We start from the raw sequence: 24238 nt of genomic DNA, 5'->3' as shown, positions 1-24238 counted from the left end.
TTAAAAAGAGGAAACATTTTGGAGAAACCTCTGATGCAGACACTTGGAGAACAGTTACTTCAGTGCTGACAGAGATGCTTGGAGTGCTGACAGAAAGATCAGATGCCTAGACAGGGACGTTTGGAGCCCAGCAGATGTCGCCACCATGTGCCTTCCTCATGAGATGCTAAGCAAGCCAGATCCCAGAGTTGTGTCCTAGAAGAGCTAAGTGAAGGTCCACAAATGCTTAGAGAGGAAACCACTGACATCAGAAGCTGGAAGCAATGGAACCAGGAAGAAGGACAAGCAAATCCCAGCAACATGCCTTCCTATGTGACAGACATCATCAGCTTTTCTTGAGTTAAGGTATTTTTTTCCTGGATGCCTTAGATTAGACATTTTTCTGGCCTTAGAACTATAAACTTGCACTTGATAAATTCCCTTTTCAAAAACCATTCTATTTCTGGTATATTACATTCCAGTAGCTTTAGCAAACTTAAACACACACTTTTCATTTTATACAGTGTTTGCTAATATTGAATTCATAAGTCTCAGAAAGAAGTGGATTAATGAAATACATGTTGACTAAAAATACCAAAAGCAAAATAAATATGATGGTCCTACAACAAATTTCCCAAACCCTAATACACACTGACCTGTTAGCATTCTTCTATTCTAACACAAAATAAAAAATAAAGCTGTATAAGGATAACAAAAAATAGAATCAAGAAATGCAATCAAACAAGGATGAGAAAAACAAGGAGAAAAGGGATAAAAACCAAGGATTTAAGTAAAGGAAGGAGAAAATGGTGAAGAACAATATGAAAGACTCTTTTAAAGATGTTACAAAATTTGATTGTGTGCACACGTTTATTTTATTCTCTTACCTTACTCTTAATGTTCTTTTCACCACTCTGCTTTTCATATTTGATTAACCAATTATCATTTCCCCTGTCTTTCAAAACAAACAAACCTGTTAATTCACTTTTATGGACACTATAGCTTAATACCAAGGGGATTATCTTGATTATTAAGAATTTCATTGGTTTTCTGTGGCAAATTATTTACCATATTTAAAGGCTCCAATTTAACATACACAAATTAAAAACCTCACAAATGTTAGTTAATATTTATTGGGCATTTACTCTGTGTCAGACATTGTTATAGGTGCTTAACATGTAATCAATTAATTTAATCCTTATATCCACAATGTTATTGTCAAACATTATTAATCAAAGCTACTAAAATCAAGGATAGTTTCTTTTCACCTTAAGAAAAAGCACCTACCCCTAACTGCCAGGCAAGTTTCTAAGTAAGTTACCTAATGTCAGTATAGTAGCACTCTGAAACGACACTGAATCTAATATTACCTAAAGTCATAGTGCCGGTTTGAATTTGTTGTGTACCCCAGAAAAGCCATGTCCTTTAATCCTCATTCAATATCACCAGGAGGAATCTTTTTTATTGTTTCCACGGAGATGTGACCTACCCAATTGTGGGAGGTAACCTTTGATTACACGGTTTCTATGGAGATGTGTCTCTACCCATTCAAGGTGGGGTTGCTTACTGGAGCCTTTTAAGAGGGAACCATTTTGTAAAAAGCTTGAAAGCCACCAGAATCGAGAGGGCCCACACAGCCAGAGACTGTTGGAGATGCATAAAGAAAATGCCCCTGGGGAAGCCAGTGAAGAAGCCTGGAGAGAAAGCTAGCAGACGTTGCTATGAGCCCTTACAGCTGAAAGAGAAACCCTGAACAAAGGCCTTTTTGAAGAATAAATTCCTTATTATTTATTCCCCTTTTGCATGCCATTCTGTTTCAGATATATTGCATTCTGGCAGCTTTTACAAACTAAAACAGCCATATTTGTCGAGAAGGTAAATCTAGAAAATAATTACGTAATGGTTTCTTCAGAAACTAATATAAATGAGAAAATATTTTTTGAACCAGTGGTTCTCATACTTCAGAATGCATAAGGATTACAGGATGCACTCACGTAATTTGTTGAACCACAGACTGCTAGGCCATATATGCAAAGTTTCTGCTTCAGCAGGTCTAGATAACGGGTCTGAGGAATTGCATATTTAACAAGTTCCCATATAATAATGACCTAGTTAGCCCAAGAAACCACATTTTGGAACCACTATTTTTTTTTTTTTTTACTTTCATGATAAATTTATTGTCTTTTTTAATGAAACAAGATGATGCGTTTAGTATTTGCCCAGTACAATCACAGCATAAGAAATTGCATTTTCCTGAGTGCTATAATTGCCAACCAACTCCCCTAGGACACTTATCTACTCTGGGCACACTCCCCTCTGAAGACTCCCAATCCCACACATTGCTGCATGGTAGGAGGAAATAAAGAGAGGGCCCCTTCCTCTGCTGAATAAAACTAGCACATTCCTGACCCTAAGATGGAAGTCCTAGTCCAGGGATCCTCACAAGCTCTAATTCTGTGACAATGACAGCCCAAAGAAGACTGGTCATGGAATTTGGGCCGTGTTTTCCTTTTTGCAATTGTAAAGGAATTTTATGGAGAACACAGACTTTGATTATATGACTGCGCATGGTTAAGAAAATGATAGGCTATGCTGGGTTTTCCTTGAATTGCATGTCTTTGGACCTGTGGATGTCCAGTGTGGGGTATAGATAGAACTGTTTGGGGGAGATGTGGTGTGGTTTGTGTGGTCTCTGAGCCTCTTGTGGGCAGTCTCTGGATTCACGTTTGATTGCTTCTGGATGTGTTGGGGGTGGCAGTTTCCAAGGAGGTGTTTGTAGTCATGGAATTCACACACACTATGCAGAAGGTGGAACAACTATTTTTGACTATTTTAATCAATGTTTCCTTCCAGCAACAGGATAAGCTAGAATTTATATACTTATAGACTACACTAACAACTATATAATGTAAAAATAAGCATCTAAAATGCTTTAACCAATTAAGTTTTATTCATATTCTGGATAACATTTCTAATAACTACTTTGTCATGCTGCCAGGAAATTCCATCCTAGGAAACAGGACCTGATCTCTACTACCTGGATAGAGGTCTGCTATGCGTCAGAATCCAAAATTCAGGATTAATTCTGGCCAGGAAAGTCAGTACTTCACCTGCTTTTTTAAGGCACGTAGAGGAAGTAGCCTCAAAATTTCTGCATCAAAATGTTATGTCACTGATTGGATAACAAGAGTTGGATACAATTTGAAAGCTAATAAGATTTGAGTGAACAAATGAGAGTACTTCAATACCTGTATTTCTGATGATGTAATCCAAAATAACTAGTTTTTCAAACTGTGACTGAAATTGTTTTCTAGTATTCTCAGGCAAAGGGTCAGCTTCAAATTTCCTGAGCCAAAATTCAGCCTCTTTATAATCTTCAACAAATAACTGAAAGGAACCAATCTATAATTTTAAGAACTATAGTTAGAAAAGGAAGTACAAGAACAAAGGGATTAATTTTTAAATTTCTCAGCAGTACTGTCATAGAAATACATTATATATACAGAAGAAAAATAGAAGTTAGCACTTATTAGATAAACTACAATTATCAAGAAAACTACTTTTATTTACTGATTTAAAAGAACCACATAAAGAACACATAGCAGACAAAAAATGCTCAATTCTAGACTTTCAACAAGCATAGCAGTTATTTCAGGATAATTAGAAAAGAAAATAAACATGCACCCTCAAGGTGATTGATACTCTTTAAGATATTCATTAAAATGAATTAAATTATGGAGGTCAAATTTTACACCTATTCTGATTATTAATAGTACAATCTTGTCTTAGTGAAGAAATATTTCAGAATTCCTTTTACAACATAGAGTAAAAAATTTTTATTTTAAAAAAGAAATGGGTTCTTTGACATGTATATTAAAGATACTGTCATAAATTTTAAATGATTAATCAGTTAATCATAACCTCTACAGTATTTTTATAAAGTCCTTTCTTTGAAGATATGCCCACTTTTTTGGCGGGTGGTGGGGTACATGGACCAGGAGTCAAACCCGGATCTTCCACAATGAAGGCAGGCGAGCATTTTACCAGCACCCGATATGTCCATTTTTTTTTTGTTTTGTTTTGCATGGGCAGGCACCAGGAATTGAACCCAGGTCTCTGGCATGGCCGGCGAGAACTCTGCCTGCTGAGCCACAGAGGCCTGCCCGGATATGTCCGTTTGTAAAGGCATTTCTATTTCTAAAATTCTAGTGGTTATCATTAAACAATTTTTATTATTTGTTAAAGAAGGAAATAAATTTATAAAGCACATGAGACACAGGTAATGAGTAACCTAGTCCGTCTTAATAAATGCAAACAAGCAAATCACCACAAAGAAAATCTATTTCTTATCCTATTTTGTAATTGGAATGAAATGTTAATTATTTCCTGAAAATTTTCTCTAAAACATTCATAATTAAGTACTAGTAGTCAGAAATATGGAAATAATAATATCGTTCTTTAGCCACAATTAGCTTATCCAAGGAATAACAAACCTTGTAACAAATTTCAAACAATCTATCTACTTGGAGTACAGTAATAATAATTTTAAAAAGTTAAACCTGAAATTTCTACATAAATTCTTTTACCTAAGGATAAATGAACAGCAATAACAACACAAAATTGCAGGTCAAATATATTTTTAGTAAAGCCTAGACTCTTCCTAGATTTGCACATCATTTGTCTAGAATGTTTTCCCATTAATCTTTCCTCACCTTCCTCAGCAATCTGCTAATCATCCTTCAAATTTATTTAAACATGACAAAAAAAAAACCAAAATCTAATACGTAGTGAGTAAACAGAGATACCATTCACTAAACCTTCAGTATGTGCTAGGCACTACCAAGTACTTGACATGAATTTCTTAATTTTATCCTCATAACAACCTTCAGCAATAGTTTTTAATCATCATCATTTTATAGAAACTGGAGCTTAGGGAATAATAAACTTGCCCAAGGTCTCAATTAACTAAAGGAGAGGCTGGGATTGGAACCTAGGTCTGATTCTAGACCTGCGCTATTAATCATTACTTTATAAAATCTTAGCTGCAACCTCTTCTTAGGAATATCGCCTAGCCCTCTAAACCGAGTTAAGGCATCCGTCTTCTATCCTCTCACAGCTCTCTGAATTTATCATCCTAACAGCTTTATCATCTCACATTGAAATTGTTTGTGTACTACAACCTCTTCAAACATGAAAAAGCTCTAATTTATTTTCTATATCCACAGTCGACAGCATAAAGCTCAGGAAATACGTACTGAATCTACAAGCTGTCTCCCAAAACAGAATTTTATCAGAGTAACTTACCTTAGGAGGGAGTCCTATCCGATGAAATTTTCTACCTACTTTTGGCACTTTCTCTAAAGCATACTTTTTGCCTCTTGATTTTGCACGGTCAATTGCACTGTAATTAAATGTCTCACTGACAAGCCGAACTACCTAGAAACACATAGTTTGGCAAAATGGTCAGAATTTACATTATAGTATATCTAATCATATATGCCATGAAAAAAGTTCAACCTTATATAATAAATGCCCCAGAGACTCTAATATATAAAGGCTAAGAGATTTTGCAAAGCCCTTTGTAAACAGTGATATTTCTTTTTGAGAGCGGTATAAAAAAAACCTAAAATTATAACTGAAAGAAATGAGTCTTGAAATACAGAATTAGGAATGAATATTTTGAGGAAGTCTTTAAGTAAAAATTTATAAAGGCCAAAAGGAAAATAGTCTTTTGAGCACATTAGTTATCTTTACTACAATCTCTAGATCCCTGATCTTTTCCTCCTTTCTAAATGCTAGCCTTTCTGATGTTTTGACTTTGCACGAATAAGACCCTTGGACACTTCTGTAGATCTAGTCTAGTTATCAACTTACTAGTTGCTTATGAATCTAAGATTGAAAAAAAGGGGGAGGGCTCAACTTTAGGTTCTGTTATTAGGAATTATTATTAACATGTGAACAGGTAAATTGGCTGAAAATTTAAGTGCAAGATTAAAAACAAATTCTCCGTTTACCTTTGTTTTAGGTACAACGCCCAAATGAAGCTTTTCATCCACAAGGTAGGCACCAGCTTCAGAAAGGTATCCCTGATTAGGAAGCAGGCAGCCTCTGCCAAAGCAACAAGGGCAGCAGACCTTATGAACATATTTGGTCCACTTTGGATTTAGATGACCATAAGGCTCTTCTGATTTGGGTTTAAACACACCAATAATTTTCTATAAAAGAACAGAAATCATATGAAATTTTCAACAAATAATACATAAACTTTGCATTCTGATAAATCTTTTTCTACTGTTCTCACCACAAATTTGAACATAATCTCCCATACTTTAGCTTAGCACACTTCTACAGTTTCTTATTCAACAATCTAAAATCAATAACCCTTTCAGTCACTAGTTTACAGACTGTGCCGTGGTAAGTCCTAGGGGAAAGAAATGAGAGCAGGGTATGAAGACCCCTCTCTATTTCAACCAGATCAACTCTGACGCCACATGTTTTACATAACTGGACTTCAAAGTAAGAAAGAATTTCACTGATTTTAAAATGTTTGAAAACTATTTTAGATCAAATAGCATTATTATTCAATATGTATTAGTATCAAAATTTATACTTATTGTTTCCTTTCCCCATTAGTATATACATTCTAAAAGAGCAAGGATTTGGTTTCTTGGGACAATATACCTAGTACTCAGAACATTACCTGGTACATAATAGGTATTCAATTATTTGTTAAATGAACTAGTAAGTCCAATAACAACAACAAAAAAGGCTCCAAAATATAATGATTATACTGTCAGATTCTCCCATTCCAAAAGTTTTCCAGTTATTTTTTTATGAACCCATTTAAAATAAATTCTCTCTTTTTAAAACAAGAGAAAGATTTGCTCATGGATATTTAAAAGTCTCTATAATCTTTATTACTGGTTCAATGAAATATATTCACATTAAATCTAGAGGCTGAATTCTCTTTAGACAAGAAATAAAAATCTTATAATTTAAAGTATATAATTGCTCTATGTTGCAATAAAATCTGAGGCACTAGCAAAAAGGCAACAAATTAAGAAATCAAGCTTTTAATAAAGAGTGAGAGATTAACATTACCTACATATATCCTCTCAAAAAAAAAGGAAATGCTCCAAAATCATTTTTGAAATATAAGTTCAACCTCTGCAAATATTTAAGTGCAATTATCATCTTTCTTCCCCCTGAAAAAGGACTGCTGGTTATGCATCATTCAGAAAGTCTTTAGAATAGGTAACAAAGACTTTTGAAAAATTCTAGACTAGAACAAAGATCCCTATCAACTGCTCTTCTTTGCAGTAAAATAACACTTGGGTTCATTTCACTTTTTCACATTCCAATGCCTTCAAACTTCAGATTGCCCAGCTGCCTTCCCCTGGTATAATGTTGGAGAAAAACATTCCCAGGTTAAGATATACCTTTGAAAAAAATCAAGCACTTTGAAAATAACATTAGATAGGTTCTGAAAGTTTAAACATAACTCAACTTGGTTTATATAATTGTAAGCTACTTAAAGTGAGAATTTATGAATATAAACTCAATAAAATGACAGCTGAATGTGAGTTTCCAATAAACAAAATATGAAATAAAATAGTAAATTATGACTTTAAAAAAATAACTCTATTTCTAAACAATAGAGTGCTGTTAGTAAAAAAAAAAATGACCTCTCTTGAAAAAGAGGGTGCAATCAGACATGTTAGGAAAATACCTTTAGTAACTCACAATGACTACACTTCTGAATCAGTGTTTTTCAAAATTTCTGTTATATACAGTAGGTATGTGAAATTCTCACCCTCTTAGGATCCTTCACAAAGTAACTTCCACTTGAACCTTGAGGTATTCTTTCCGGAAAAACTCCAAATTCTATTGCTTGCTCTGCTTTCAATATAACATCAGCAAATTCTAGATCATCTGAGAATGCATTCATCTCTGAAGTACCACCAATTACTGCATTCAGAAAAAGCAATGTTAATATAAAATATAAAGGAGAAAGACCAACTATGAGAATGTTCATAGGACAGAGCTGTAATATTTGATGAGGTTATGAAAAATGTTACCAATTATCATTTGGGCTGCTTTGAGCCTCCCATTCTTTTCCTTTAACCCCGCTTCTCTTAAAGCTCCAAGTAATGACACATGGGAAAAGATTTCACTATTGTTGATAATAACACCAATGCCAATCATTTCTTTGAAACCCTAACCTCCAAGAATTTTGCCCTCCATCCTACTCCATAGTCATACCTCATACCTTGTCATTAATAAACCTGCAAGCTCTCCACACTTTCAACATCAAGCACTTTATTTCTTCCCAGTTTACTCCATCATTCTTAGCCCAATTTCTCTACCCCACTGGGACCTAGCAAACACTGATTTACCAGGTTGCTGACCAGTCTTCACCACCTTTGAAACCTCACTTCCCTCCCTGGCCAGCTTAAATTATGGTCAATCATCATCATACAATCATTTTCTTCCTCCTTCCAATCATCACAGTCACCTTGTAAAATCCCTCAATCTTGGTTAAATATTAAATGTCAGCTACTCTATTCCTGCACCAGGGCAGCTGAATGTGGAACTTGACTAGAGAAACACACACAACCACAATGCCTAGTGTCATTTTAAATTTATCACCACAAACCTCAGGTGGGTGCTTCGTGCTGCCTAGTCAATCAAACCACATTCTCAAGGACTACGACTCTGCCATTCTGCTGGATAACTGCCTCATATTCTCACTTTTCTTTAAACTTCCAATAACTTCCTCTCCATACTCTCTCTCAGTAGATCATCTAGCTTCCTGTTTTACTGAGAAGCAAGCAGTAAAGAACTTTCATAAGCTTGGAGCATCATACCTCCCCATCTACCTATGATTATACCTGTATATTCTGCCTTCTGCCTATTAATATAAATGAACTATCCATGGTCCAAGCTTATAAAGGGTTATTACTGGTTCTTTAGAAAGTAAAAACAGGAAATGCATTGAGAACCCATCGTACAATCTTTCAATTTAGTTGTGTATAAAATTATATGGTAACCAGGGTGGGCCACAGTGGCTCAGCAGGCAGAGTTCTCGCCTGCCATGCCGGAGACCTGGGTTTGATTCTAGGTGCCTGCCCATGCAAAAAAAAATAATAAATACTATATAATATATAGTAACCAAGTGCTTATTAAAAAATAAATAAATAAAAATGATCTCTCCCTCAATGACCAGAATATTTTTTAGAAAAAAATAGGTGCTCACAAATTTGCTGAATTGAACCCTGCCTCTGGTGCTCCTGTGATTACTCATCTTTAGGGTCTCAAAGTGGACACCACCTCCTCCACTAAATCTTCCCTGGCTCCTAACCTAGGGCATGACTCCATGCCTCAATAGGACTCTCAGATTTCCCTATCTGAGCACTTATAATCTGCTTTAACGATTTCATTGGACTGTTAGCTCTAATAGGCTATAAAACTATGTGGGGACAAGGCTGGTGAATGTGAATTCATTTGATATCTGATCACCATTGTTTCCCCAATGCCTTGATTTCCATGGGTACCCAGTAGGCAATCAAATATTTGATGAATGATGTGTCTGCAATAAATAGAAAACAAAGAATACCTGTTTTCCAGGCATTGATCAAGGAATAATCTCCAATACACTACTCCTCATTTTCTTTCAAAAGCTCAATTATGGGGGGATTGTCTAATACCTTCATGTAAATTAAACCAGGTTATCAGTATCTTGAACCTAGATCAAGCAATATTGAAAGTACCGCCCACTAGAAATACAGCTACTGAAATGGCTTCAGAGAAGTATACTGAATACCCTTATAGAATTCATCTAAATCTCATTATAAAGTTATTGATCAGTATATAATCTCTTCTCCAAGCGAATGCACAAGTTATTCTTTGTCAGTCTGTTTGAAAAACAACCAGTTTGTTTTAACTTGATGGGTATAGTAATTGTGTTTCCCTCAAGTTGGCTGCTCAGCCATCTTAAAAATCGAATTTGTGGGCTGCCTGCATCAAGTGTTTGACGTGTATTTTGTATTCTTTTACTCTAGCTGCATCTCATTTATTTCACTATCCCTATTTTCCATTTGTCTCATCTTTACTGCCTACTTTTAAATGATTTTATTTTTTTCATACATTTATAAACCATCATGAATCAAATGATTTACAAATAAACTTTTTTTTACTTTGGTAGCTTTGTTATGAATTCTAATACTGTTTTCTAATTGTTAGGTCCTCCAACAGAATAAGTGCTACTGATTTGTATTCACTGGAGCCTTTAAAGTCACTTCATCTATTAGTGCTCCCTTAAAATGGTAATAAAAATAGTATTTCATACAGTTACTTATAAATTAATATATGTGAAACACACAGAATTTTGCCCAACATGTACTGCTATGTAGGTATTAGTTATTGTTATTTTATTAATTAAAATAACTGGAATAAGGAATGGCACTAATCCTTCTACTCTGACATGTATCAAAGAATTGCTCTAGACTCTGTTGAATAGCTTGTTAAAATAAAGATGACAGATATAAGACATTCTTCCACTGCCTAAAGTATATAAAGCTCCTACTTATATAAACAGAACAGTTAAACATCATCAATAATGTTAATATTAACCTAAAGGCAAGAATTTATTGGAACTAATGTGGTTTTATAAGGATTGGATGGGAAAGGACAAAGGGATTTAATGGACTCATTACACTAGCTAAATTTAAATCTGGTTAAATTACTCAAGTTAACTAGTTTAAAGTACTCCCGTTCAGGTGACCGGCTAGAAAATTTTAATTTTAAACGTTTTTTTTTTTACAACTCAACACTATTTTGAGACCCCATTAAAACTAAAACCTCCAAAACAAACAACCAAAAGTAACAATTATTTCCTAACACTCAGGGCTCTACAGCAAAATTTTTAAAAAAGCATAAGACACGAAAAAGAAATAACTAGGCTGAGTCCTGACTTTACTACTTCTTGGATATTGAACTTCGGGCAAACCAGTTATTTCTGAAGTTTTATGAACTAACTACTCATGACAGTTCTTTTCGTTGTATTTAATTTTCAATCGCATAAGGATGTGAGAGACAACATCTTGTGTGTGCTGCGGAGAGAATTAATGAAATAAACAAAAAAGAGGTATTACTAAACTGTAAACGGATAAATTCCTACCATCAAAGAGGGTAGGAATACTCTTTCAATAATCCATTTGTATTCTAAGTACTTTACTCTTTCTAGCAAAACTTTTTCTTAATTTTTTTTTTGTTTACAAAAGATCTCAGTTTTATAGAACAAAGTCACTTTCAAGGCTTCAGGTCTTTTAAAAATGTAGCCCAACAATAAGGTAACTTTGGTAGAAAAGGACAAGCTAGCCATACGGATCTACATTACTTCACACACAGATTCTAGGTAATATATGCCTAAATTGTCACTGCACTTAGTGAATGTGGGTCATTTGTGATCTGGTTCCAACCTCCTGTTTGTTTATTCTGTTAACCGTACTGTCGATGCATCCATTAGCTAAAATAATGTAGCAAACAAGAACGTCAGACTAGATTGCCAAAGCTATAATCATGAAATACTAGTATTGGAAAAACTACTTCCTCTGGTTACTTCTGATTTATTTATCCAGAAAACGACTGAACATAAATTAAAACCGAATTTGAGTGACTTCTATCGAAAATCCCTTAATTTGTAGAAGGCACATTAATGAAATAGTAGTGGGATGTGTAAAGTTTAATAACTCCAGAAAAACCAAACAGCACTAATTAAAGCTACATTTTCTATGGCTTTTCTTTAAGTGGCCACCTATGGAGTGATAACACTCCCGGGACAGGGCACACATCATCTCATGTAACGCCTCTCAACACCACAGAGTAGGTGTGATCACCAGTTTATAAACAAGCTTGTCTCCTCTAACTGGGACACTTTCAAGACTATTCTATTCTACCCTTAAATTAGCCTAATTTGACTCCACACGCCAAAAAGTTATCAACAAATATCAAGGCCTAGAAGAGTACTCCTAAAATGTTCTAACTTCCAACATCGTTTTTCAATTACCCTCTCTTTGCCCAGATGCTATCAATTCGCTTCACAGGCGAAAAGGTGTTTTAAGTATAAGATAGACGGGACTCTTCCAAAAAAGAAAAGGAAGAGAAAAAAACCGTTGCAATAGAGGTAACAGGTATAGGAATTCAACTACCTCGGCCCCGCTGGCTAACGTCACAATAACAACCTTTAGTCGAAAAAGTTTTTGAAAAGTGTCCCTGTAGTAGCTGGATATTCTTGCTGTACTCTGACATCCACCTTGCCAACTGCAAAAGCTGGAGAACTTTCTTGAGAGGTGACGGATTTTAATTCAAAACTGAGTCCAGACTTCGGCAAACAACTCACATCACTTTAGTCTTTTTTCGGTGTTCCGATTCCAAAAGTTTAGGTTCACTCTTGGGGGAGGCCTAAAGGAGGAGCGCTAACTGGTAACAAGAGGCCTTGGGTAAAACAGTCTACAGCCCCCAGACCTTCTGGAAATGGTCACGGAAATGGTGCAAATAAACCCGGGAGAGGGAGAGAAGGGCAAGGCGGCCAAACTTTGGCCAGTGGATGGCTCCTGGGGCTGAGAGGACTTTTCCAAGCAGGCAAGCGCCGGGGCAGGGCGGAGAGCCGGGAGCAGGGACGCCGGGAGGGGCCCGAACGCGGGGCTGCGAGGCGGCGGCAGGCGCAGTCGCCTAACGCGGGGAGAGGGGAAGGGCCGGGTCGCACCTGAACGCAAGAGGCGGTCGCGGCCGGCGTGGGAGTCCCCGGAGACGTTCAAGTTCCAAGAGGGGCTGAGGGACGCGTCCCCAGACGACAGCAGTAGTTCCTCGTCACCGGCCGTGTGAGGGGAGGCCGCGTTCTCCTCCCCGGAAACCTCCACCAGTCTCACGGCGCTCCCCGGGGCGCTTTTCGGAGGCTGGGCCCAGGCGATCCGCGGCAGCAACGGCTCCCGCTCTTCGTCCCCCTCCTCCTCCAGGATCCCGCCGCCCGCGGACGCCCGCGGGCCGGGCTCGGAGAGCTCCGCCATGGCCTTTGTTCTGCGACTTCCGTGCTCGGAATGGCTCAAAGAGAGAAAGGACCCGGGTCTGGGTTCGGCATCTTAGCGGAACGGGAAGAGGGGACGAGCCGCGTCGACGCCACCTCTAAGGCGCACAGCTCCAGCTCGCGACCCGCCAGCCGGTTGCGGGGCCGCGCCTCAGGCAGCCCGCCACCTCACGCCTCAGCCCACTCCGCCCCCGCGCCTGCGCGGAAGGGCCGGGCGGGGGTGGGCGGGGCGCGGCGGGGTCGCCACCTGCTTGCAGAGGCCGGGGGAGGCACGGAGCGAGGTTGACGTGACTTCTTGAGGTGTGGCGGTTCAGGAGGTAATCTGCCAGCACAAAGCTGCTCCCCGCCCACCCCAATCTAAACCTCTCCGCTCCCTTTCCCAAATCCTTCCCAAGAGTGTACCACAATGTATACCCGTGCGTTTATCTGTATAACCGTTTAACATTTGTGATCGTTCCAACCCCCCAAATCTCCCACTTGTATTTATTGACACATTTCTGATGTTGGTAGTTTGTATTTTCTCTTTTTTCTTTCTTGACTAATCTAGCTAGAGGTGTATCTTTGTTTTTAATCTTTTCAAAATGCCAGCTTTTATACCCATTGATTTTCTGTTTTCTGGCTCATTGGTTTTTGCTCTTTATTACTTACTTGGGTTTTATTTTCATTTCTTTTAAAAGCTGGTTAGAGTAGAAGACATTGAATTTCGACCTTTTTTTTAAATAAGCTATGAGTTATTCTTTAAGCACTGCTTTAGCTGCATGCCACAATTTTTCATATATTGTGCTTTCATTTCATACAAATAAAGATATTTTTAATTCCTCTTATGATTACTTCCTTGACCTTAGTTATATAGAATTGTGTTATTTAATTTGCAAATATTTAGCTTTTCTAGATGTTATTTATTTCTAATTTAATTCCATTGTGATCAAAGAACATGCTCTAAGATTTCAGTGTTTTGCACTTTGAAACATTTTATGGTTCAGCATAAAATGTCTTAACTTTATCACATGATGGATATTTTTGGATGATTTATTATAGAGTTTCTAGATTCTGTTATCATCCCCTGATAAGTGCTGATTTGTTATAATAAGCAGTTAACTTGGCAGGAGTTCAACTCAAGTTGAGGTTTCTACTCATTTCTTTCAATAGTCCAGCTGTTGCTTTTTGCTCAGCTCTTCGAATTCTCTACCAAGCATGCCAATTCAGGGATCAACCAATGATCAGAATTTATATACAGATTTTGCACTTCCTGTCACTGTGACCCCCTCCATGTCAGAATTTTCTTCTTCTATTTCCAGTTGTACTTGGAGCCCCAGACTCTAATTTTTCAAGCTGTTAAGACTATACATACGATGGAATATTATGCAGCTCTAAGACAGAATAAACTTATGAAGTATGTAACAACATGGATGGACCTATAGAACATTATGCTGAGTGAGACTAGCCAAAAACTAAAGGACAAATACTGTATGGTCTCACTGATATGAACCGATATTAGTGAATAAACTTGGAATATGTCGTTAGTAACAGAGACCATCAGGAGATAGAAATAGGGTAAGATACTGGGTAACTGGAGCTGAAGGAATACAGACTGTGCAATAGGTCTGGATACAAAAACTCAGAAAATGGACAGCACAATACTACCTAACTGTAATGTAATTATGTTAAAACACTGAATGAAGCTGCATGTGAGAATGATAGAGGGAGGAGGGATGGGGACATAAATGAAATCAGAAAGAAAGATAGATGTTAAAGATTGAGATGGTATAATCTAGGAATGCCTAGAGTGTATAATAATAGTGAATTGTACAATGTACAAATTTTAAAAATGTTTTGGCATGAGGAAGAACAAAGGAATGTCATTATTGCAGGGTGCTGAAAATAGATGAAATTAATACTTTAAAATGTCATCTTATGTGTGAGACTAAAGCAAAAAATGTTTATTTGTTACAAAATTTAGATTTTGACTAGAGCATTTCCTAATATAACCCATGTAGATAGTTTGATTGAATGTCATAAGTACTTGGAATCTCAGGTAACACATGAGATTTTGTTGGTTTGTCCAGAGTGATCCCCCAATGAATCCCAGAATGATTTGATCAGTGACTGGAAAAGTATTTGCAAGCCCCCTTTGGGGAATGGTGAGAGTGGGGAGAAATTCAACTTCCCCAAGTTGAATTCTTGATATTCTCAGAAGCAGTGTGGACAACCAAAGCTATAGGCTGAGCCCCCAGTATTGGGGTTTGTTCACATGAAACTTAACCCCACAAAGGATAGGTCAAGTCTACTTAAAATTTAGGCCTAAGAGTCACTCCCAAGAGAGCCTCTTTTGTTGCTCAGATGTGGCTTCTCACTCCAGCCAATATGATGAGCAGTCTCACCACCCTTCCCCTCTCTGCGTGGGACATGACGTTGCCAGGAAGGTGCAGACCTTCCTGGCAACGTGGGACAAAGATCCTGGAATGAGCTGAGACTCAGCATCAAAGGACTGAGAAAAACCCTAGAATGAGCTGAGAATTAACATCAAGGGATTGAGAGAACCTTCTCCACCAAAAGGAGGAAGAGTAAAATGAGACAAAGTGTCAATGGCTGAGAGATTCCAAGCAGAGTCGAGAGGTTATCTTGGAGGTTATTCTTACACATTAAGTCGATATCACTTTGTTGTTCAAGATGTAGTTGTTCAAGATGTAGATGGAGGGAATTGCCTGAAAATGTAGTGCTGTGTTCCAGTAGCCATGTTTCTTGATGATGATTGAACAATGATAGAGCTTTCACAATGAGACTCTGAATGTGAAAACCTTATGTCCGATGCTCCTTTTAGCTTCTATATCAACAGAAGAGTAGAACATATGGAATAAAAATAAATAATAGGGGGAACAAATGTTAAAATAAATTCAGTTTGCAATAATGGTAAATGAAAGTGAGAGGTAAGGGGTATAGTACGTATAGTTGTTTTTTTCTCTATTATCATTTTATTTCTTTTTCTGTTGTCTTTTTATTTCTTTTTCTAAATTGATGCAAATGTACTAAGAAATGATGAATATGCAACTATGTGGTGATATTAAGAATTACTGATTGTATATGTAAAATGCAATGTATATGTAAAATGCAATGATATGCAGTGTATATGTAAAATGCAATGAATTACTGATTGTATATGTAAAATGCAATGTAATGTAAAATGCAATTGTTAATTTTTTTAATTAATAAAAAAAGTTAAAAAAAAAGAAAAAGACTATGGCATTGTTATGGACTGGGAAGAACCCTCAGGTGAAAAGTTGTATAACATGAATCTTACCAAATACATTTCACTTCTTTGAAGAAGTGACATCCCTTTAATTTCTGCCTGTGTGCTTTTGGTTGACTTCCAGTGCCTTCAAATAATTGTTTTTATATATTTTTTGAAGTGTATCATTTTTGCCCATAAAAAGGTTATCCTGATATAACATATAGAATATTTTATTAGTAACATATCTTTCAGTGAGATGAATGGTGCTGTATTTTTCTAAGTGGTTCATGTATTACAAGTAGAATATTACACATTGCTAATGAGACAAAATTCAGTGTAATTTCTACTCCTATTTTAATTTTTATAGTCATAAACACTAACAAATCTACTAATCATAATGAATAGATGCATATGGGAAACATTTATTATAGCAATGTCACTAAATCTTTGATCTCTTTCTAAGTTATATGCTAAAAATCACATAGTACTCTGTTAACAAAAATTATTTTTATGATCTATCATCAGATATATTTAGGTCCTCTTTTGTTTGAGTTAGTCATTTTTTTTACAAGCCAAAAGACTTGTAAAAGACTTAAAATGGGTGAGACATGGTGGCTCAGCAGGCAGAGTTCTCATCTGCCATGTTGGAGACCCAGGTTCGATTCCTGGTGCCTGCCCATGTGGAAAAAAAAAGAGAGAAACTTAAAATTATTAAAAGTTATACGCTCTCTTTGAGGTGCCTTATTTTTTAACTCAGAAAGAGATGAGAAAATAGAAAGATTAACATTTGTACAAAACTTTTTCCAATACAGTATTTTTTGTATGTGAGTTTTAAACATACTTTTAAGAAATATTTATATGTTTATTGGAATATAAATATATGTACAAAACAGAGCACAAATAAAATGTTGTACAGCTCAACAACTTTTTTTTTTTTCAGAAGTTCCTTTAGTTTATTTCCCTATATTAGTTAGGGACCCTCTGAAAATATATGAGGATTTGTGTGTAAGTTCAGTATTTCAAACTTATAAGGTTAGGCAACTAAGTTTTAAGCAAAGCATTTAAAAATACAGGCTCAGGAGTATGATTTGTATTATTCATGGCCCCTGAACAGACATGGAAATCAGATGGATTGCCTTGTCTTTGGTCCAGTATCCCAGAAAATACACATCATTCACAAAAAGAAGACGGAAATGGGTTGGGTGGCAATATGTAACCTAATGTAAGGTTTAATTTGGAACCATTCTAATGTACTTGACTCACGTTGCAGAAAGGCGATTTATAGAGTATTGTATGTCATACTAAGGACACTTCCAATTACAAGGTGGTGTCTCTGACTCTTTAACAAGCAACCCCATGATAACCTGTTCCAGAATCTGAAGATATCAGACCAACAGCAGAACTTCCTGAAACTCTGGCCTGAGATTCTCAAGACTAGAAGGGCAGCCTCCATGAAGCAGCACCATTCAAGTGCCTATAACAGAAGTATCTGGATAGTGTGTGTATGGTTTTTTTGTTCGTTTGTTTTTATTGAGAAATCTTCACACACGTATAACCCATACATTGTATGCAATTGATGGCTCACAATATAATCACATAGTTGTGTATTCATTACCATGATCATTTTTAGAGTATTTGCATTACTCCAGAAAAAGAAATGAGAAGAAAAAAGTTCATACATCCCATACCCCTTATCCCTCCCTCTCATTGACCACTATTATTTCAAGCTACCCAATTTTTACGCTTTATCCCCCCTCTTATTTATTTATTTTTTATCCTTATTTTTTTACTCATTGGTCCATACTCTGGATAAAAGGAATGTGAGACACAAGGTCTTCCCAGTCACACAATCACATTATAAATGTTATATATCTTTATGCAGTCATCTTTAAGAATCAAGGCTACTGGAACACAGCTCAACAGTTTCAGGTACTTCCCTCTAGGCACTCCAATACACCACAAACTGAAAAGGGATACCTATATAATGCATATAAATTACCCCCAGGATAACCTCTCCACTCTGTTTGAAATCTCTCAGCCACTGAAACTTTGTCTCATTTTTCTCTTTCCCCTTCTGGCCAAGAAGGCTTTCTCAATCCCATGATGCTGGGTTCTGGCTTGTCTTGGCAATCCTGTCCCATGTTGCCAGAGAAATTTACACTCCTGTAAGTCATGTTCCATGTAGTGGGGAGGACAGTGAGTTCACTTGCCAAGTCAGCTTAGAGAAAGAGAAGCCACATCTGAGCAACAAAAGAGGTTCTCTGGGGGTGACTCTTAGGCATAATTATAAATAGGCTTAGCTTATCCTTTGCAGGACTAAATTTCATAGTGGTGAACCCCCAGATCAATTCAATAGGCTAAGTCTATTGAATTGTTTGTCCCCACTGCTGCAAGAATAGCAGGAATTCTCCAAATGGGGAAGTTGAATATTTCCTCCTTTCTCCCCAATCCCATAAGAGGACTTTGCAAATATTTTTTATTCTCTGCCTAAATTACAATGGGAAATATTGGGGCATCAAACTAACCTCTACAACCAACAAGATCTCATGCCCTAGTCAATATTCATGTAATTATGCTGCTCAAATAAACTGATCATACAGGTTAAATTAGATAATGTGCAATGCAAAATATACATTTTGAACCAAATATCCCCTTCTTTGGTCTCACACAGAAGTTTGAAGTTTTAAAATATGGACCATGTCATCCTTTACTCTATATTCTGATTTACTTTACTTTTTTATCTATTCAAATCAACCTCATATCCCTAGTTGAAGTGTGATCACTTTTTCAACTTTTTAAAGTTGCTGTAAAGCTGACTTTCACCTTTAGTGCCCTAACTGAGAGTCCCAGGTGTCACATGCATACCCAAAGTTTCAAGGAATGACCAGGTTATAATCAAATAGCTTAGTATCTCAGAATTTAGAAACAAATTCCTGAATATATATGACTTCTGTTAAGAGCTAACAATCTAGGACCTTTTACAATAGGCCCCAACCTGATAACCCCTGCTCTCGACTTATACAATATAGTTAGTCCATATAAGTGAGGCATGATAATATTTGTCTTTTTGTTTTTGTTATTTCATTCAATATACTATACTTAAGGTTCATTCAACTAGTTGCATGCCTTACAGCTTAGTTCCTTCTTGCAGCCCCTCAGTAGTCCTTTGTATATTATATACCACAATTCCCCCTTCCTTTTCTCAGTTGATGTACCCTTAGGCCACCTCCATCCATTGCAAAACTTCACGATATTAAGCACCAGTGTGCAAATGTTCATTCTTGCCTCCACTCTCAGTTCCTCCAGGTATATATCTTGCAGTGAGGTTGCAGGATCATAGTGCAACCTCACCCTTAGCCTCCTCTGGAACCACCACGCTGCCTTCTGGAAGGGCTGCACTTCTCAGTTTACTTGCCAACAGTGAATAGGTACATCTCTTTGTCCACATTTTCTCTAGCACTTGTTAAACATATTTTTTGGAACTGAAGATTTGACTCATTCTATGTATAGAAACTTCTAACTTAAGACCTGATGAGCAAAGCCAAGCCTCATCATTGAATCAATCAGCCAAAATAGACTTTTTTTCAATTCACACAAACCTGTTAAAATATTTCCCTGTGTTAAGATTTCACCTTTGAGTTCTAAGACTCTGCTATCTTCAGTATTTCTGACTGATGACAATCTTTATTTGTTCTCATGAAACATTCTCTCAGGAATGCATTTTTTGAAGTGGTCAGAGTTTACAAGAGGCAAGATATATAACCGAAACTTGTCACACTCCTACAAACTCACTCTACAATATATATATGTATTTAGAAATTCCCAACACAAGCCGAAATGCAGTGTTCAATGTAATCATCACCTTTAACAGAAGATTCCTTAAACAGGTACAGACATTTTGCTGCTACTTTATGAACCTTGATTAAAGGAGGTGTTGCAAATACCTGTATTTTAAATCCAACTATTGTTTGCAACCTTATGTTTCTTTACACTCTAGGGCAAGAACCCATTAGAATATTCATGATAGGGAGAGTATATATATGTATATATATATATATATATATATATATATATATATATATATATATACTTTTTTATTAATTAAAAAAAATTACAAGAAAGAAACACAAACATTCCCAACACATACACTCAGCAATTCACAATATCATCACATAGTAGCATATTCATCATTATGATCATTTCCCAGAACATTTGTATCAATTCAGAAAAAGGAATAAAAAGACAACAGAAAAATAAAACAAAAACAGAAAAAAAAGTTACATACCAAACCCCTTACCCCTCCCTTTCATTGATCACTAGCATTTCAAACTAATTTTAACATTTGTTCCCCCTATTATTTATTTTTATTCCATATGTTCTACTCATCTGTTGACAAGGTAGATAAAAGGAGCATCAGACACAAGGTTTTCACAATCACACAGTCACATTGTGAAAGCTATATCATTATACAATCATCATCAAGAAACATGGCTACTGGAACACAGCTCTACATAATCAGGCAGTTCCCTCCAGCCTCTCCATTACATCTTGGTTAACAAGGTGATATCTACTTAATGCGTAAGAATAACCTCCAGGATAACCTCTCAACTCTGTTTGGAATCTCTCAGCCATTGACACTTTGTCTCATTTCACTTTTCCCCTTTTGGTCGAGAACGTTTTCTCAATCCCTTGATGCTGGGTCTCAGCTCATTCTAGAGTTTTTCTCAACCCCTTGGTGCTGAATCTCATCTCATTCTGGGATTTCTGTCCCACGTTGCCAGGAAGATCCACACCCCTGGGAATCATGTCCCACGTAGACAGGGGGAGGGTGGTGAGTTTGCTTGCTGTGTTGGTTGGATAGAGAAGCCACATCTGAGCAACAAAAGAGGTTCTCTTGGGGGTGAATTTTAGGCCTAATTTTGACCTATCCCCTGTGGGGTTAAGTTTCATATGAACAAATCCCAAGACTGGAAGCTCATCCTATAGCTTTGGTTGTCCACAGTGCTTGTGAGAATATCAAGAATTCAACTTGGGGAAGTTGAGTTTTTCCCCATTCTCACCATTCCCCGAAGGGGACTTTGCAAATACTTTTCCACTCACTGATCAAATCACTCTGGGATTCATCAGGGCATCACCTGGACAAACCAACAAAATCTCATGTCCTATACAAAGTTCCATGTACTTAAGGTGTTCAGCCAACTATCTACATGAGTTATATTAGGAGATGCACTAGTCAAAGTATAAATTTGTACCAAATAAACATTTTTTGCTTTAGTCTAACACATAAGGTGACATTTTAAAGTATTAATTATCATCTATTTTCAGCACACTGCAGTAATGACATTCTTTTGTTCTTCATGCAAAAACATTTTTTTAGTTTGTACATTTAGTCACTATCATTATACACTCTAGGCATTCCTAGATTACACCATCTCAATCTTTATTGTCTATCTTTCTTTGTGATTTCATTTATGCCCCAGCCCTCCTCCCTCTATTATTCTCATATGCAGCTTCATTCAGTGTTTTAACATAATTGTATTACAGTTAGGTAATATTGTGCTGCCCATTTCTGAGTTTTTATATTCAGTCTTGTTGCACAATCTGTATCCCTTCAGCTCCAATTACCCAATATCTTACCCTATTTCTATCTCCTGATGGTCTCTGTTACCAATGAAATATTCCAAATTTATTCACTAATGTCAGTTCATATCAGTGAGACCATACAGTATTTGTCCTTTGTTTCTGGCTAACCACACTTGGCATAATATCCTTAACCATTCATGTTGTTACATACTTCATAACTTTATTCTGTCTTACAGCTGCATAATATTCCATCTTATGTAAATACCACAGCTTGTTTAGCCACTCATTTGTTGATGGACATTTTGGCTGCTTCCATCTCATGGTAATTGTAAATAATGCTGCTATAAACATTGGTGTGTAAATGTCCATTTGTGTCCTTACCCTCATGTCCGTTGAGTAGAGACAGCATATAGATGGGTCCTATTTTTTTAATCCATTCTGCCAGACTATGTCTTTTGATTGGAGAGTTTAATCCATTAACATTCAGTGTTATTACTGCATGGGGGGGGTAGTACTTTCTTCTATTTTGCCTTCTGAATTTTATATGTCATATCTAGTTTTCCTTCTTTTTACCTTTACTCATAGTCTTCCTTTCTACACTCTTCTCTATACCTTTCTCTTCTGTCTTCGTATCTGCCTCTAGTGTTCCCTTTAGTATTCCTTGTAGAACAGGTATCTTGGTCACAAATTCTCTCAGTGATTTTTTTGTCCGAAAATGTTTTAATTTCTCCCTCATTTTTGAAGTACAATTTTGCTGGATATAGAATTCTTGGTTGGCAGTTTTTCTCTTTTAATAATTTAAATATATCATCCCACTGTCTTCTTGCCTCCATGGTTTCTGCTGAGAGATCTGCACATAGTCTTATTGGGCTTCCCTTGTATATGATGGATTGTTTTTCTCTTGCTGCTTTCAAGATTCTCTCTTTCTCTTTGACCTCTGACATTCTGATCAGTAAATGTCTTGGAGTACGTCTATTTGGATCTATTCTCTTTGTGGTACGCTGCACTTCTTGGATCTGTAATTTTAAGTCTTTCATAAGAGTTGGGAAATTTTCAGTGATAATTTCCTCCGTTAGTTTTTCTCCTCCTTTTCCCTTCTCTTCTCCTTCTGGGATACCCACAACACGTATATTTGTGTGCTTCATATTGTCTTTCAATTCCCTTAGTCCCTGCTCATATTTTTCCATTTTTTCCCCTGTATTTTCTTTTTCTTGCCAGATTTCAGATGTTCCATCCTCCAGTTCACTAATCCTATGTTCTGTCTCTCAAAATCTACCATTGTAGGTTTCCATTGTTTTTTTTCATCTCTTCTATCTTGCCTTTCATTCCCATAAGTTCTGTGATTTGTTTTTTCAGACTTTCAATTTCTTCTTTTTGTTCATTCCTTGCCTTCTTTATGTTCTCCCTCAATTCACTGATTTGGTTTTTGATGAGGTTTTACATGTCTGTTCGTATATTCTGAATTTATTGTTTCAGCTCCTGTATTTCATTTGAATTGTTGGTTTGTTCCTTTGACTGGGCCATATCTTCAATTTTCCTAGTATCATTTGTTATTTTTTGCTGGCGTCTAGGCATTTAATTACCTTAATTAGTTTATTCTGGAGATTGTTTTCACTTCTTTTACCTAGGGTTTTCTTGCTGGATGAATTTGTTGTCTATCTGTTCTTTGACATTCAGTTCGGTTTTATCTGGACCTCTAGCTTAAGTTTTGTTTAACAGAGGAGAATTTTTCAGTTCCTGGTTTCTTTGGGAACTCACGGTTCTGTGGGGGCTTATAGCCAGTCCAGCTGGTCCAGACTAGGGTATGCTGTGTGTCTGTTCACTGATGTGGCCCCAGGAGCTGTTCTGTACTGTTTCTGATTATTTAGTAGTTGTTCTGGAGGATGAACTAAAATGCATACATTGTTAAGCTGCCATCTTGACCCCTATATATATATTTTTATTTTGTAAAATAGGAGAAAGATGATTATGAAAATGCAGAGGGGAAAGTACAACCTCAATTGCAGGCTCCTTCTCAGGCTACCCAGTTTTAGAAAAGAATATAGAGGTTGTTAGCCTAAAAATTTATTCCTTCAAACTATCTGTGTCTGTATGCCCTAGAGATTTTTTTCAAGTCCCTCTAGGGTTCTCATTTTAAAATCCCCTGGGTTAAGATTTCCTATGAGGATCCATCATCTTTTTTGGGGAAGGAAGAGTAAGAGACTCCTGAAAAACCTTAAGCCCATGTTTCTCAGGTAGCTTACACATTACCTGCATCAGCATCACCTGAAGCACTTGTAAAAACCCATGCCAGTTTCTAGTCCACCATAGGCCATTTTGTTCTGAGGGCCTAGATCTTTATTTTAAATCTTTGGAGGTATTTT

General features: G+C 36.7%; 1 protein-coding gene across 7 annotated transcripts in view; it reads right to left on the bottom strand.

The window, feature by feature from the left end:
• PI4K2B (phosphatidylinositol 4-kinase type 2 beta) overlaps positions 1-13257 on the bottom strand; it is a 38110-nt gene extending 24853 nt beyond the window's left edge. For 5 of the 7 annotated variants that reach the window (XR_013165799.1, XR_013165800.1, XM_077136525.1 and 2 more), the window contains exons 1-6: positions 12746-13257; positions 7793-7947; positions 5994-6194; positions 5284-5415; positions 3228-3381; positions 867-934 (exon numbers count right to left, since the gene is read on the bottom strand). Coding sequence is in view for 5 of the 7 variants with exons in the window: in XM_077136525.1 (XP_076992640.1) it covers positions 867-934; positions 3228-3381; positions 5284-5415; positions 5994-6194; positions 7793-7947; positions 12746-13046 (1011 nt within the window). In the remaining 2 variants the exon portion in view is untranslated. Of the gene's footprint in view, positions 1-866; positions 935-3227; positions 3382-5283; positions 5416-5993; positions 6195-7792; positions 7948-12188; positions 12659-12745 lie in introns of those variants that run through there. The other 2 variants (XM_077136526.1, XM_077136527.1) reach the window with 2 other exon arrangements.
• Between the last annotated feature and the right edge of the window lie 10981 nt (positions 13258-24238).

The sequence above is a fragment of the Tamandua tetradactyla genome, chromosome 19 (assembly GCF_023851605.1).
Source record: "Tamandua tetradactyla isolate mTamTet1 chromosome 19, mTamTet1.pri, whole genome shotgun sequence".
Taxonomy (NCBI): Eukaryota; Metazoa; Chordata; class Mammalia; order Pilosa; family Myrmecophagidae; genus Tamandua; species Tamandua tetradactyla.
This window is presented reverse-complemented; position numbering and strand designations above follow the sequence as displayed.